The sequence below is a fragment of the Artemia sp. Qi Xiang Cuo genome, chromosome 11 (assembly GCF_049724085.1).
Source record: "Artemia sp. Qi Xiang Cuo chromosome 11, ASM4972408v1, whole genome shotgun sequence".
Taxonomy (NCBI): Eukaryota; Metazoa; Arthropoda; class Branchiopoda; order Anostraca; family Artemiidae; genus Artemia; species Artemia sp. Qi Xiang Cuo.
Genome location: NC_142804.1, coordinates 54,623,346 through 54,638,203, shown reverse-complemented (window position 1 = coordinate 54,638,203; position 14,858 = coordinate 54,623,346). Strand labels below are relative to the sequence as shown.

The 14,858-nt window shown below is 36.5% G+C and overlaps 1 protein-coding gene across 3 annotated transcripts in view; it reads right to left on the bottom strand.

The window, feature by feature from the left end:
- Positions 1 to 14,858, bottom strand: part of LOC148947145 (inactive dipeptidyl peptidase 10-like) — a 225,322-nt gene that overhangs the window by 61,506 nt on the left and 148,958 nt on the right. For all 3 annotated transcript variants that reach the window (XM_089097283.1, XM_089097282.1, XM_089097284.1), the window contains exon 9: positions 14,608 to 14,840. In XM_089097283.1, the coding sequence (XP_088953409.1) occupies positions 14,608 to 14,840 (233 nt within the window). The remainder of the gene's footprint in view (positions 1 to 14,607; positions 14,841 to 14,858) is intronic.

The window sequence follows — 14,858 nt, the reverse complement described above, 5'->3', positions numbered from 1 at the left end:
AAGCTGTTTTTACTCGGCCGACTTCGCCTGAAAGAGCCATAATGAAGACAGTGCTTTACAAATCACCTACTGACTAGCAGAAACTAGAAGGATACTGTAAAAAAAAGAGCTGCCTAAGGGTTCATTTAAAAGCTTATATTTATACCTAATCAAATTTTATAAATTTGACTTGATAGAACATTCCCATAAAGTGCACTTTCGGTTGTTTCCCCTATTTTTTTTTTCAATACAAAAAGTATCTTTTCCAATGAAATGACCAAAAAAGATGTTTTTCAAAACCTAGGTAGGAGATAACACTAGGGGGACAAAAACCTCCTTTCCCCTCAATTATCGCCGTTATAACTAGCACACAGGGTTCATCGCAGAGTGAAGTTTAAAGGTTGAATTCAAAACTGTCGATCATTCAAGCTTAATTTTTGGTAGACTTTCAGTTGAAAAGTTTTTAGTTTTATTAAATTTTTTTCGCAATAATCTTTTTCTTTTAAGATTAGTAGGCAATTTATGAAACTTACTAAGAGCGTCTGGAGGGGGAGTATATGTGACGGGTATAATAAACGCCCAGTTAAGGGTTTTGGACCATAATTATTGCAATGGTACCGTTTTATGCTTCCGAACTCTTCCACTTAAGAAGTGGTGCCAAAAGTGCTGTTTTTAGTGCTGTATGGCACTTTTGGATGGTAAAACGGATAAAAAGCACGTAGATATGAGTAATAGGTTTAAAATGAGCATTCCCGGAATATTCTTTTAAAAATGAATGCATCATATTTGCAAAAATAGTGGATTGTTACTATAATGCTTTTAAAAATGAATGCATCCTATTTGCAAAAATAGTGGATTACTACTACTACTACTACTAACAACTCACTGCTGCACCAAACCGCCTGAGGCTAACACAGCTACGCAGGCTCATCCTCCACCCCAATTTATTCAAAGCCTCCCTTTTTACACTCGCCCATGAAGTTCCCATTTCCTTTAAATCTTTCTTTATGACGTCCTCCCACCCCAGACAGAACGACCTGCTTTCCGTTTAGCCCAAAAAGGTTGGCCGAAAAGAAAATATTTGGCAATATGTCATCCTTCATCCGTAGAACGTGCCCAAGCCACCTCAAACTTTCTTTCATTATAGCCCTAAAGAGCGGTATTGAACCACATTTTTCGTATAGCCTATTGTTTGAAATACGGTCAGTCAGCCGGGTACCCAGAACAATCCTTAAGCAATTTCTCTGGGAAACATATAGCAAATCTTCATCCGCTTTTTAGAGCGTCCATGCTTCAGAGCCATGTTTGACCATCGTTATCACTGTAGCTTCTAATATTCTAATCTTGGTTTGCAGACTTATCTTCCTATCCTTCTAGACTTGTTTTAACCGTGAAATAACACCCTGAACCTTGGCTATTCTACTTTTAACATCTTCACTGCTCCCACCATCTTTACTAACAATACTACCAAGGTAAGTGAAGCTGCCCACCTGATCAATCTTTTCATTACCATACGTCACCTTTTCGTCTTCACTTATTCCTAGCCTTAGTGACTTAATCTTCTTAACATTAATTTTCAAACCTATTCTAGCACCCTGAACTCGCAAAACCTTTAAAAATTCATTCATTTTTCTCGCACTTTCATCTAGGATGCTTAAATCATCAGAATAGTCTAATTCTATGAGTTTTTCCTCCCAATTTGATCCCTTGGTCTCCCATTGCCTTTTCTGTGCTCCTTAAAACAAAATCAATCAAAATAATCCATATAAAGGGGGATAGAACACAACCCTGCTTAACTCCTGATTTAATACAAAACCAGCTGCTAACCTCTTTTCCTACCTTAACCGCAACAGTGTTATTCTCGTACAAAGCACTAATCACTTTAATGTATTTGTCTAGTATACCATACAAGGATAAAACCTTTACTAAAGCTCTTCTATCGACAGCTCTTCTACCTTCTATCAAACCTTCAGTTAAGGGTTTTGGACCATAATTATTACAATGATACCGTTTTATGCTTCCAAGATTTCCCACTTAAGAAGTGGCACCAAAAGTATTCAGTGCTATATCTCACTTACGAATGGTAGAATTGATTAAAAGCACGTAGATATGAGCAAGAGTTTTCAAATGAGCCCATTAAACATTACTCTAAAAAGTTCTGGTAGCTCACTAGCCCCAGCTTTTCCACTTCAGACATGGCATCAAAAGTGCCGTTTTAAATCCCATTTGAAACTTTCAGATGGTGGAATTTATAGAAAGGACGTAAATTCGAGCAATATTTTTATATGAGCTATCAAAATCTATCTAAGATGTTCTGGTAGCCCGTTAGCCCCACCCCCCGAGAAACGGCATGATAAGTGCTTTTTTTCGTGCCATATGGCACTTGCCGACGGTGGAATTTATATGAACTACATACATATGAGAAATGGCTTTTGATTGAACTCTTAAGTATCTCTCTATGATGTTCTAGCAACCCGCTAGGCCGGGAAAAAAGAAGAAGAAAAAGATCGTTTTAACATTTTCCAACTTTTAGCTACTATAAGCTGTGGTTCCTTCTTTACTAGGTTGCAGCTAATGTTTCAACCATGCAAAGAGTTCATTGCAAATTCTCACAAGAAACTAGTTATCATTGAAATCTATTAAATTGAACAATTAAACGTGTATCTGCGACGGTGTGGTAGCCTGCTAATGTTTCAGTAGCTTACTGATGAGCAGATGATTTATGAAACTTATACTAAGGGGGCTGGGAGGGGGAGTGTACGGAAGGGGTTCTTTTAAATCTCCAGTTAATGGTTCTGGAACATAACTACAACAATAGTACCTGTTTTGTACTTTGGAGCTTTTCCACTTAAGAAGGGGCACCAAAAATATTTTTTTAGTGCTATATCGCACTTACAAATGGTAAAATTGACATAAAAAAAAAACACGTATATATGAGCAATAGCTTTCAAATGAGCTATTAAACATCACTCTTGTAATTTCTGCTTGCCCAAAAGCCCCAGCTTTTCCCCCTGAGACACGGCACCAAAAGTGCTGTTTTTAGTGCCAGTTGGAACTTACTAATGGTGGAATTTATAGGAAGGACGTAGAAAGGGGTTTAATTTGTTATTTATTAAAAAAAACTTTTTCCCCAAAATAAGTTTTTCAAAGAAAAGTAAAGAACTCCATTAAACAAAAAATGAGCAAAATTAAAATCAAATAATCTACCAAGCGTGAAACTACCACAAATCATCATTGATAAATAAATGAAACCTAAAACAAACAGAAATTACAATAAATAACCGAGTCAAACTCAAAACGAGCAGAAATTAACATGAGTTGGGCTCAAAACCCTATGCCTTCCCAAGGCCAGAACATAATTTGCACTTTACTGAAAAAAATATAAATGTTTTTACTTTTATAACTTTAAAAAATCAAATAATATTAAAATTTTGATTACTAGATATCAGTATATGTATATTAAACTGACAATACACATTCATTTGTATTTTTTTCAGTAAAGTACAAATTTTGTTCTGGCCTTGGGAAGGAATAAGGGTTTTGAGCCCAACTTATGTTAATTTCTGCTCGTTTTGAGTTTGACTCGGTTATTTATTGTAATTTCTGGTTGTTTTAGGTTTCATTTATTTATCGATGCTGATTTGTGGTAGTTTCACGATTGGTAGATTATTTGATTTTATTTTTGCTAATTTTTGGTTTAATGGAGTTCTTTACTTTTCTTTGAAAAACTTATTTTGTGGAAAAAGTTTTTTAAATTAATATGTATATAAAACTGACAATGCACATTCATTTGTATTTTTTTCAGTAAAGTGCAAATTATGTTCTGGCCTTGGGAAGGCATTGGGGTTTTGAGCCCAACTTATATTAATTTCTGCTCGTTTTGAGTTTGACTCGGTTTTTTATTGTAAGTTCTGTTCGTTTTGGGTTTCCTTTATTTATCGATGCTGATTTGTGGTAGTTTCACGCCTGGTGGATTATTTGATTTTATTTTTGCTCATTTTTTGTTTAATGGAGTTCTTTACTTTTCTTTGAAAAACTTACTTTATGGAAAAAGTTTGTTTAATTAATTTCTGATCGTTTTATATTGACATAGTCTTTTCAGGGAAAAAGAAAATATTACTTTAAATCTTTTCATTTTTTTTAAGACTTTATTGTGTGGCCTGCTAGTTCTATGCTGGAGAAAAATTTTCAGCAATTTTTTAAACATACACCCTTTTAAAAATCTGGACACAAATAGTAGTGTTTAATTTAGTTTCATACCTCCTCTAGTTGACCTGAAATGGAAAACTTGATATTATTTGCAAAAAAAATCTGTTTACTTTCTTTGACAGCTTGGATACACTTACGCCATTTTGATTTGGTTAAATTTTAACAGCAGAAGCAGCCCTGAAAGTTTGAACATAATACCCTCAGTCGTTCTTGGGATACTGCTGAGATGCCTTATTGGGAATTAGCATTAACACAGTATATTTTGATTTAAGCTTAAGGCAACATTTAGTTTTTAAACATAATGGGCAAATGGGAGGGTGGGCGTGGGAGGGGGATTAGTTGCCCTCCAATCACTTTCGACTCTTAAAAAGGGCATCAGCCATTTCTATTTCCAATCGAGTGAGCCCTTTTCGAAGTTCCCACGACTACTCCTTCGATACGAAGTGCCCTGGTCTAAACAACAACAACAACAAAAATAATACATTATACCCACATCGATCTTTACTATAAAAATGGCAAGCCTTCCAATCACTTTCGAGTATTAAAAAGGGCACTAGGTCTTTTGATTTCCAATCGAATGAGCCCTTTTCGAAACGACAACGTTTTCTATAAACACCATATATGCCCCCAGGGCATAAATTACAACCCTTACCGTAGGGGCTGTTCGGATGGTTGTCATCCTCTAAGACCTAATTTCCAGAACTTTCAACTATGTTAAACAAAATGGCTATCTCAAAATTTTGATTGGATGTGTGTGGGGAAATGGTGGGCGTTAGTCGCTCCCCAATCACTTTCAAATATTAAAAATGGCACTAGCCCTTTCAATTTCTAATCAAATCAGCCCTTTTGAAGCTTCTACGACAGCACTTTCAATAAAAACCTTATATGCCCCCAGGGAATAACTTACAACCCTAGCCCTGAGGGCTAGGGGGGGGTTCACTCTCAAAGACCTAATTTCCAGAACTTTCTACTACGGTGGACAAAATGGCTATCTGAAAATTTTGATCGGATGTGTTTAGAAGAATGGTGGGCGTGAGAAGGGAGTTAGTTACCTTTCAAACACTTTCGACTATTACAAAGGGCACTAGTCCTCTCAATGTCCTATTGAATGAACCCCTTTTGAAGTTTTACGACAACACTTTCTATAAAAATCTTATATGCCCCCAGGGCATAACTTACAATCTTTTCCCTGGGGGCTCTGAAGGGTTCGTCATCCTTATATACATATTTTCCAGAACTTTCAACTACGTTGAATAAAATGGCTATCTCTAAACTTTGATTGAATGTTTTTGGAGAAATGGTGGGCGTGGGAAGGGGGTCAATTACTCTCCACTCACTTTCGACAATTGAAAAGGGTAATTTCAATTTCCAATCAAATGAGCCCTTTTTGGAAATTTCTACAACAACTTTCTATATAAACCTTATATGCCCCCAGGGCATAACCTATAACCCTTGCATTGAGGGCTCTGAGGGGGGTTATCATTCTAAAAGATCTAATTTCCAGAACTTTCAACTACATTGAACAAAATGAATATCTCAAAATTTTTAATGAATGTGATTGGGAAAATGGTGGGCGTGAGAGGGGCGTTAGTCGCTCTCTAATGACTTTCAACTATTAAAAAATGCACTAGCCCTTTTAATTTCCAAATGAAAGAGCGCTTTTGAAGTTTCTACGACAACGCTTTCAATAAAAACGTTATATGCCCCCAGGGCATAACTTACAACCCTTGCCCTGAGGGCTGTGGGGGGAGAGGTTGTCATCCTTAAGGACCTAATTTTCAAAACTTTCAACTACGTTGAACAAAATGGCTATCTAAAAATTTTGATTGGAAGTTTTTGGGGAAAATGTGGGCGTGATATGGCGGTTAATTGCCCTCAAATCACTTTCAACTATTTAAAAGGGCACTAGCCTTTTGAATTTCCAATCAAATGAGCCCTTTTTCAACTTTCTATGACAAATATTTCAATAAAACCTTATATGCCCCAAGGGCGTAACTTATAACCTTTCCCTGAAGATTATGGGGGGTGTCCTGCTCAAAGGTATAACTTCCTGAACTTTAAACTGCGTGAAACAAAATGGCTATCTCAAAATTTTTATTGGATGTGTTTGGGGAAATGGTGGGCGTGGAAGGGGTTTTAGTTGCCTTCCAATCACTTTCAACTATTAAAAAGGGCACTAGCCATTTCAATTTCCAATTGAATGAGCCATTTTTGAAGTTTCTACGACAACGCGTTGTATAAAAACCTTATATGCCCCATGGGCATAGCCTACAACCCTTGCCCTAAGGGCTTTCGGGGGGGGGGTCATCCTCAAAGACCAAATTTCCTGAAATTAAAACTACGTTGAATAAAATGGCTATCTCAAAATTTTGATTGGATGTGTTTGGGTAAAAGGTTGGCGTGAGAGGGGGGTTAGTTGCCCTCCAATCACTTTCAACTATTAAAAACGGGCACTAGCACTGTGAATTTCCAATCGAATGAGCCTTTTTTGAAGTTTCTCCGACAACACCTACTATAAAAACCTTATATGCCCCCAGGGCATAACTTACAACCCTTGCCCTGAGGGCTGTGGGGGAATGTCCTCCTCGAAAGCATAATTTCTATCTGGAAATCAACTACGCTGAACAAAATGGTTATCTCAAAATTTTAATTGGATGTGTATTGGGAAATGGTGGGCATGGAAGGGTTGTTAGTCGCCTTCCTATCACTTTCGACCATTAAAAAGGGCACAAGCAACTCCAATCTCGAATTGAATGAGCCCTTTTCGAAGTTTCCACGACAACTTCTCCGATACGAAGTGCCCTGCTCTAAGGGGAAAAATAATACATTGTGCCAACATCGTTCTTATATGCCCCTAGGGCATAGCTTAAAACCCTTACCCTGAGGGTTGTGGGGGATTGTCCTCCTCAAAAACATATTTTCCATTTGCAAATCAACTACGCTGAACAAAATGGCTATCTCAAAATTTTGATTGGATGTGTTTTGGGGAATGATGGCTGTGGGGGGGGGGGGGCTACTTGCCCTTAAACCACTTTTGACTATCAAAAAGAGCACAAGCCACTCCAATTTCCAATCGGATGAGCCCTTTTCGAAGTTTCTATGACAAATCCTTCGATACGAAGTTCCCTGGTCTAGAACCAAGAAAAAAAAAAAAAAAATAATACATTGTGCCAACATCGTTTTTTACTTAGGCAGTGCTATTGCACTGCCTACTATTACGTAGGGGACGGCAACTGCACCCTCCAGACCCAAGTTTGGCCCCTCAGACATAATTTTGCAACCCAACTGAAATTTAGTTTCTGCAAAAATTTTTGTCAAAACTAAGATAAGCCTGCATAATTCAAGTATCTAGAGAAACAGGTCAGTTTTCTTAAGTATATCTTTGCATGTATGGTAATATATGGTTCAGAGATTTCACTATCATTTTCACTTATTTTGGGAAAATTGGCTCCAACTTTGCCCCCCCCTCCAGGATTTTGACACAATTACGCCACTGGACGTAGATATAAGCACTGTCTTTTATATAAGCTATTAAAAATCTGTCTAGATACCTGTGATACCAATAAACCCAATAACAACACGCTCATATCGATACTCGTCATATAAATACATCCGATACCGATACAGTGTGTAGCCCTTTCCCCAGGGACTATGGAGGGAAATCATATCATCACCGAAACCAAAGATATTTGACCTTTGAACTATGTCGAGCGAAATCGCTGTCACAAAGTTGTGATTGGATGACTTTAGGGGAGGAGGCCTTGGGGAGGGGGGAGGGGGGGCTAGTGGCCCTCCAATCTTTTTGGTCATTTAAAAAGGACACTAGCAAATTTAATTTCCGTTCGAATTAGCTATTATAATTTCTCTATGACGCTCGGGTCGCCCCCTAGCCCTGGTAGAAAAAAAAGAAAAAAAGCAGGAGACAGATCAGTGCTACCCATACAAAAAAGTCATTTTCCTTTTTGTTCAAGGAGGGGGGTTGTAATATCCCATAAAGAGGTTTTCGACAGTGCTGATTCCAATTGTAGGCTTTTCATTTTGATCTGACTCTCGTTTTCATACGAGGGGCTTCAGACTTTTATTCGAAATCACCATAAATTTCTTTTCGCAATAAACTTTTACTTTTAAAAGTTTGAAATAATAGTTACCATTCCTGAGTCAGTGTCAGATGGCAATTTTTTTTTCACTGGGCAGTTTTTTTTCAAAACGTGCTTCTTAACTTTTGGTTACTATGGGCTGTGGTTCGCTCTTTACTAGGTTGCAGCTACCGCTACAGCCATGATTTGGAACTTGCTGATGGTGAAATTTATAGGAAGGAAGGACGTATATATGACCAGTATCTTTTATCCGAGCTACTAAAAACTTGTCTAAGATACAGGCTATACCAAAACGCCCAGTAACAATACGCCTATACCGATACACGTGATATCGATATGCTCGATACCAATACAGGCACGTACAGCACTTTCCTCAGGGACTATGGAAGGTCATATCATCACTAAAGTCATAGATATTGGACTTTTGAACTATGTTGAACAAAATGGCTATCTAAAAATTTTGATTGGATGATTTTTTGGTGGGGCAGGAGGCCTGTAGGGAGGCGGGGGCTAGTTGCCCTCCAATCTTTTTGTTCACTTAAAAAGGGCACTTAAAAATTTAATTCCCTTTCTAATGAGCTATTACACATCTCTCTATGATGCTCTCCCCCCCCCCTAGCCCTGGTAGAAAAAAAAGAAAAGAAAAAAGCGAAACAGAATAGTGCTACAGATGCAAAAAAGCAATTTTCTTTGTTGTTCAAGGAGGGGGCTGTAATTTCCCTGAACACGCTTTTCCACCATGCTGATTCCAATGGTACACTTTTCATTTTGATCTGAGAACATTTTCGAGGGGTTACAGGCTTTTTTCGAAATCACCATAAATTTCTTTTCGCAATAAACTTTTACTTTTAAAAGTTTAAAATAATAGTTACCATTCCTGAGTCAGTGTCAGATGGCAATTTTTTTCCACTAGGCAGTTTTTTACAAAACGCGTTTTTTAACTTTTGCTTACTATGGGCTGTTGCTAGCTCTTTACTATAGGTTGCAGCTGCCGCTGCAACCATGATTTCAGTATGTACTCAGTGATAATCAGCCTAGCGCGAGATAGTGTATATATGTTACCGTGATTGTTCGATATTCGTGAATGTCGACATTCACCAATGAATGTCCGAAATACTTTTTTTTCCTCCTTGGATTTAGTCAGCGTTGCCATTCAACTTTTTCAATTTAATGCAAGGTTTGATGATGACAGGTTAGATTAGGTAAGGTTAGGTTAGGTTTTTAACCTATTTCTAATATTTAGAATTATCATAGCTTACATAAGACTGAAAAGGCTGACTCGCAAAGGTAACTGAACCCAAGCAGAGAAAAAGGAATTTCAAACATTTAGCGGTGAATGCCGATATTAACATGATTCCGCATATTCACGGTAACATATACATTGCAATATAAATAAATTTTAATTGAATATTTTACTTGGTATTTTGGTTAGGTTAGGTTAGAAACCATTCGATTTGCGTTCTTGGGGGCCTGATTTCCATAATTCTCTGTTGTAGTTTTCATTTTTTTTTTTACTAAAATATTTTATTTTCATCCAACTTAGGTTTATTTTATTAGAGCGACCACACCAAAGAAATGAAGTTAGGTTAATCATAATGAAATATATTAAAATGTGATGAAAATATTATACTTTAGTAACAAAATTAACTAACCTGCAACAGAGAATAACGGAAAGCGGACTGCCCAGAACGCATTATATTAAATACCTAACCTAATCACCTTTATATATTAAATATTTAGTTAAAACATAGCTGCATAGATACCGTTTATCTTGCTCAAGCTAAGCGGACTATCTCCGAGTGGACACAGAAAATCGGTTTTTATTAAATCTCGAGAACAAAGTGTGGTCGCTATAATGCGTAAGGGTACTTGTCAAGAATCCAATAAACACACGAGCAGAGAAGTTTGGTTAATGCTAGTAAAGTAAAACAAAATAGGATGAAAATATAATAGTTTAATGATAAAATTTGGTTATATATTTACACATTAGGGGGGCGGGGGTAAAACATAGCACATATTAAATACGTAACCTAACCCAGGTACCTTTTTGCCCCTAAAACCTCAAAAAACTAAAGTTAAAACATAGTTCCCAGAGTGAGCAATATCTCACAAGCAGGCGGAAACCTGTTTTTTTTTCATTAGACCTTTGAAATTGTATATGCGGTTGTTCTCGTGTGTTTATCGGATTCTTGACAAGTACCCACGTAAGTACCAGTATGAAGGAGTGTTAGAAGGAAATCGAAAATTTTCTCAAGCCACTTCCAGCATTTAAAAAAAATTTTCTGTTGAAAGTCAACCGCAATTAAATTTTAAAAAGTAGTATATATTTCTATTCCTATGTTCTGCTTGCATGTTCTTACTGGAAATAATGCACAAATTTAAGGTGAAGTCTGGACCGCATGTCCAAAGATTTATACCTTTGGTTCGTCATTCGAATATTTGGACCCATTGTATCTGGTGTTTGTATTTGGGTAACCGAACAATATCTCAACACAAATGTACATGAATTGTTCATGTAGGACAATGAGCAATATAAATTTTTCCTCTGTCGCACATTGTCTGTGGTACATCAACATACGGATGCACGCACGATAAACTTTATACGAGCTCTATTTTTTATATTTTCTAATATTCGTTTCTATCATATAATTTTTTTTTTCTATTTTGTTAGTTAGTCAGTGAAGACAAACTTAAGGCCCATCCACAGTGAGATATTTACTAACACAAAAATTTAGATGTTGCCAATTCAAACAAGATTTTCATAGACTTTTCAGATCGGTTGAGAAATTCTATGAAAAATTCTGAATGGGTCCAATTAGTGCTAGCTAAATCTCAGTATTAGTAAAATTTCGTTGTGAATAGGCATCAAGCGGTATCAGCCTGAAATATCTGTCATTTTTATTTTTTATATTGGCGTCATCCCATTGTTTTCTTTGGACAACTGTACGAAGGACTGTCTCCTTTCACAAAATGTTTGCATCGGATGCTGTTTTCCAAGGTAGTGCAAACTCTGCCATACATGGTTAAAGACGTGGGATATGGAGGAACTGTGTCACATGTGGCGGAGCAAGTGCCCCTCCGTAACGAGCCCCAGTTGGTGGAGAGTGTTTGACCTTCATATTTTTCCTTATCATGTCCCGTCCTTTTTGTCGAAAACATTAACCTTATTTTGCTAGTGCGGAATTGGCTAAAATTACTTAGAGGAATATTTTGTTTTATTGTCATTGTTGTTTTTTGGGCATTACCTTAATCTTTAAGAACCCTGATATAGAGCTAATATTTAAGAAATAAATAATAGATGATCGATGTTGCTTTTGAACGATTTACCGATGGATGAAAAATTTCTTAGACGAAACCTCATCTTCTATAACGACTTTTTTACCAACCGTAATTGCCGTTCACTTGGGTAAATTAGTCGATCAAGAGAATCTTGCCAAAAAATATCGACATTAAATTTAACCCCTTTAATCCATTAATCAAACAGTTCGTGGTAACGAACTGTAAGTAAGGAGCGACCCGGCTCAATGGTAACCGAAACTCTAGAAAACGGGTTATTGATATCAATAGATATATCAAAAGAATCAGATTTCAATGCTGATTTCAAAAATATAACTTTCATCAAGTTTAGTGCAAACCATCAAAAGTTAAGCGCCTTAGAAAATTTGGCTGATTTTCAAAAAAAGGGGGAAAGACGCCCAAAAAGTTATAGAACCTTAATGAAAATCACACCATCATATTCAGCGTATCAGAGAACCCTACTGTAGAGGTTTCAAGCTCCTATCTACAAAATGTGGAATTTTACATTTTTTGCCAGAAGAAAGATCACGGATGCGTGTTTATTTGTTTGTTTTTTTGTTCGTTTGTTTTTTACCCAGGGGTTATCATATCGACCAAGTGGTCCTAGAAAATCGCGGGAGGGCTCATTGGAACCGAAATTAAAAGTTCTAGTGCCCTTTTTAAGTTACCAAAAAAAAGGGAGGGCAACTAGGCCCCCTCCAACGCTTATTTTTTCCTCAAAGTCACCCGATCAAAATTTTGAGATAGCCATTTTGTTCAGCATGGTCGAAAATATGATAAATATGTCTTTTAGGATGACTTAATCCCCCGAAGCACCCAGAGGGAGGGCTAAAAGTTATGAACTTTACCCAATGTTAACATATAGTATTGGTTATTGGGAAGTATACAGAAGTTTTCAGGAGGTTTGTTTTCTGGAAGTGGGAGGGAAGGGTGGGTCAGTGGTTATGTTGTAGGATCTGTTCCTGACGGAAGTTTTCATGGGGGAAGGGAAATTGCCATGAAGGGGGCGCCGGAATTGCAAGCATTATTTATTGTATATTGTGAAGTATACAACCATTTTCAGGAAGGATTTTTTCTGGAGGGGGGGGGGGGCTAGATGAGGGGGTTACTCTTGAGAATATTTCCGTGGAGGATGTTTCTTTGGGGTAAGGGACATTTCTATGAAGGGGGCGCCGGATTTCCAAGCATTATTTAAGAAACGATCAGAAATTAAATAAAAAAAAAACAAGTTTTTGAACTGAAATGTAAGAAGGAATATTAGAACTTAAAACGAACAGAAATTATAACGTATGTGAGGGGGTTCTCCCCCAAGTCAATACATCACTCTTTACGCTACAGTTTTTTTTTTTTAGTGCTTTCAAAAGAGCTATATATTATAATTAAACAGCCTTTGTGATTCAAGGTTTTCTGAATCAAAATTCTTTTTAACTTTTAACGTAAAGAGCGTGGTATTGACTAAGGGGAGAACCCCTTCATATCAGTAATAACATATAAGTAATAAAAAAAACAATAAAAAAACAAGCGATACGGCTCAATAGTAATCGAAACTTTTAAAAACGAAATTTTGATGTCAATAAATGTATCAAAAGAATGTGTTTATAATGCTGATCCTAAATATATAAATTTTATTAAGTGTAGTATTACTCATCAAAGGCTACGAGCCTGAGAAAATGTACTCGATTTTTTAAAGAGGGAGGAAAAATCCCCTATAAGTGAAAGAATTTTAATGAAAATCACAACGTCAGATTCAGCGTATCAGAAAACCCTATTACATAAGTTTCAAGCTCATATCTGCAAATATCTGCAACTTTGTATTTTTTGCCAGAAGAAAAATATACGAATATAGAAGTTAGTTACGTAAGTTAATTTGTAAAGACATCCATTTAGCAAAAGAAAAGTAAAATTTTTATACAAATAAAAGCTGCATTAACTAAAAAACGATCAGAAATTAAATAAAAAAAACAAGTTTTTTAAACTGAAAGTAAGGAGCGACATTAAAACTTAAAACGAACAGAAATTATTCCGTATATGAAAGGGGCTGTCCCCTCCTCAACGCCTCGCTCTTTACGCTAAAGTTTGACTCTGTCTCACAACTTTATTTTTTAAAACAATAAAAAACTTTAGCGTAAAGAGCGAGGCGTTGAGGAGGGGACAGCCCCTTTCATATACGGAATAATTTCTGTTCGTTTTAAGTTTTAATGTCGCTCCTTACTTTCAGTTTAAAAAACTTGTTTTTTTTTATTTAATCTGTAGTAGGAACAATACCCGAGAGAGCAAAGCCAAGAGAGCAAGCATAAAAAATAAATATAAAATGAAATATACTTTTATCGCTAATTGCAATAAAAAATATTTTCTCTTTTATCTGGAATAATTGAAAATTCCTATGAGCAAAAAAGAAAGCGTTGGGAGGTCAATACATAGAAAATCGTCCGTGAATAGTAACAAAATGTGTTAGTGCTATCCTACATTTTCACTTTTAGGGCAGCAGAAAATTCTCCTTTTTGTGTTTAGTAAATTTGGAGACAGCAGTTTTCCCCCGTATTTCGACTTACTCTTATTGGTCCTTGGTAAATATTTTAGGACAGAAAACCAAACATTTTAATACTTTTCAAACAACTACATTAATAATCTCTAATAACAAATATCATTTATAAAATTATATGTATATATCACGCCTACCTCTCATTCACACATGGAAAAGCCATAGCTGCTCGTTTATGGTGAATATCATATCTGTAAACGGGGTTTTGGACTCCCTGAAAGTTCTCTAATAACTCCCTATATTAAAAGTCTCTAATAACAAATATCATTTATAAAATTATATGTAGATATCACGCCTACCTCTCATTCATACATGGAATAGCCATAGCTGCTCGTTTATGGTGAATACCATATCAGTAAACGGGGTTTTGACTCCCTGACAGTTTGAAGAGTCGACCGTCTAAAAGGACGTAGTAAAAGACATTTAAAAGATGTCTGAAGTGGCGTAGTAAAGAAAAACGAAAAAAAGGATCTCGATGCTTACACACTATGTTGTTCCTCATCCCATCCAACTATATCAGCAACAGATATCCCTTCGTGTTTCAACGGTTTGGCTCGATGCAGGGGGTTCCTTACATGCAAAATTTGATTTGAAACAGTCCCCTTTTGATCAGACACCTCATCAACAAATAATATCTCTTCCTTGCTTTTATAAGAGGGGATAAATTTTGGTGTTGATAGCCACTCCTTTTCAATACGAGTTCTTGCAATGTATACCTACAAAAGATCTTAGGT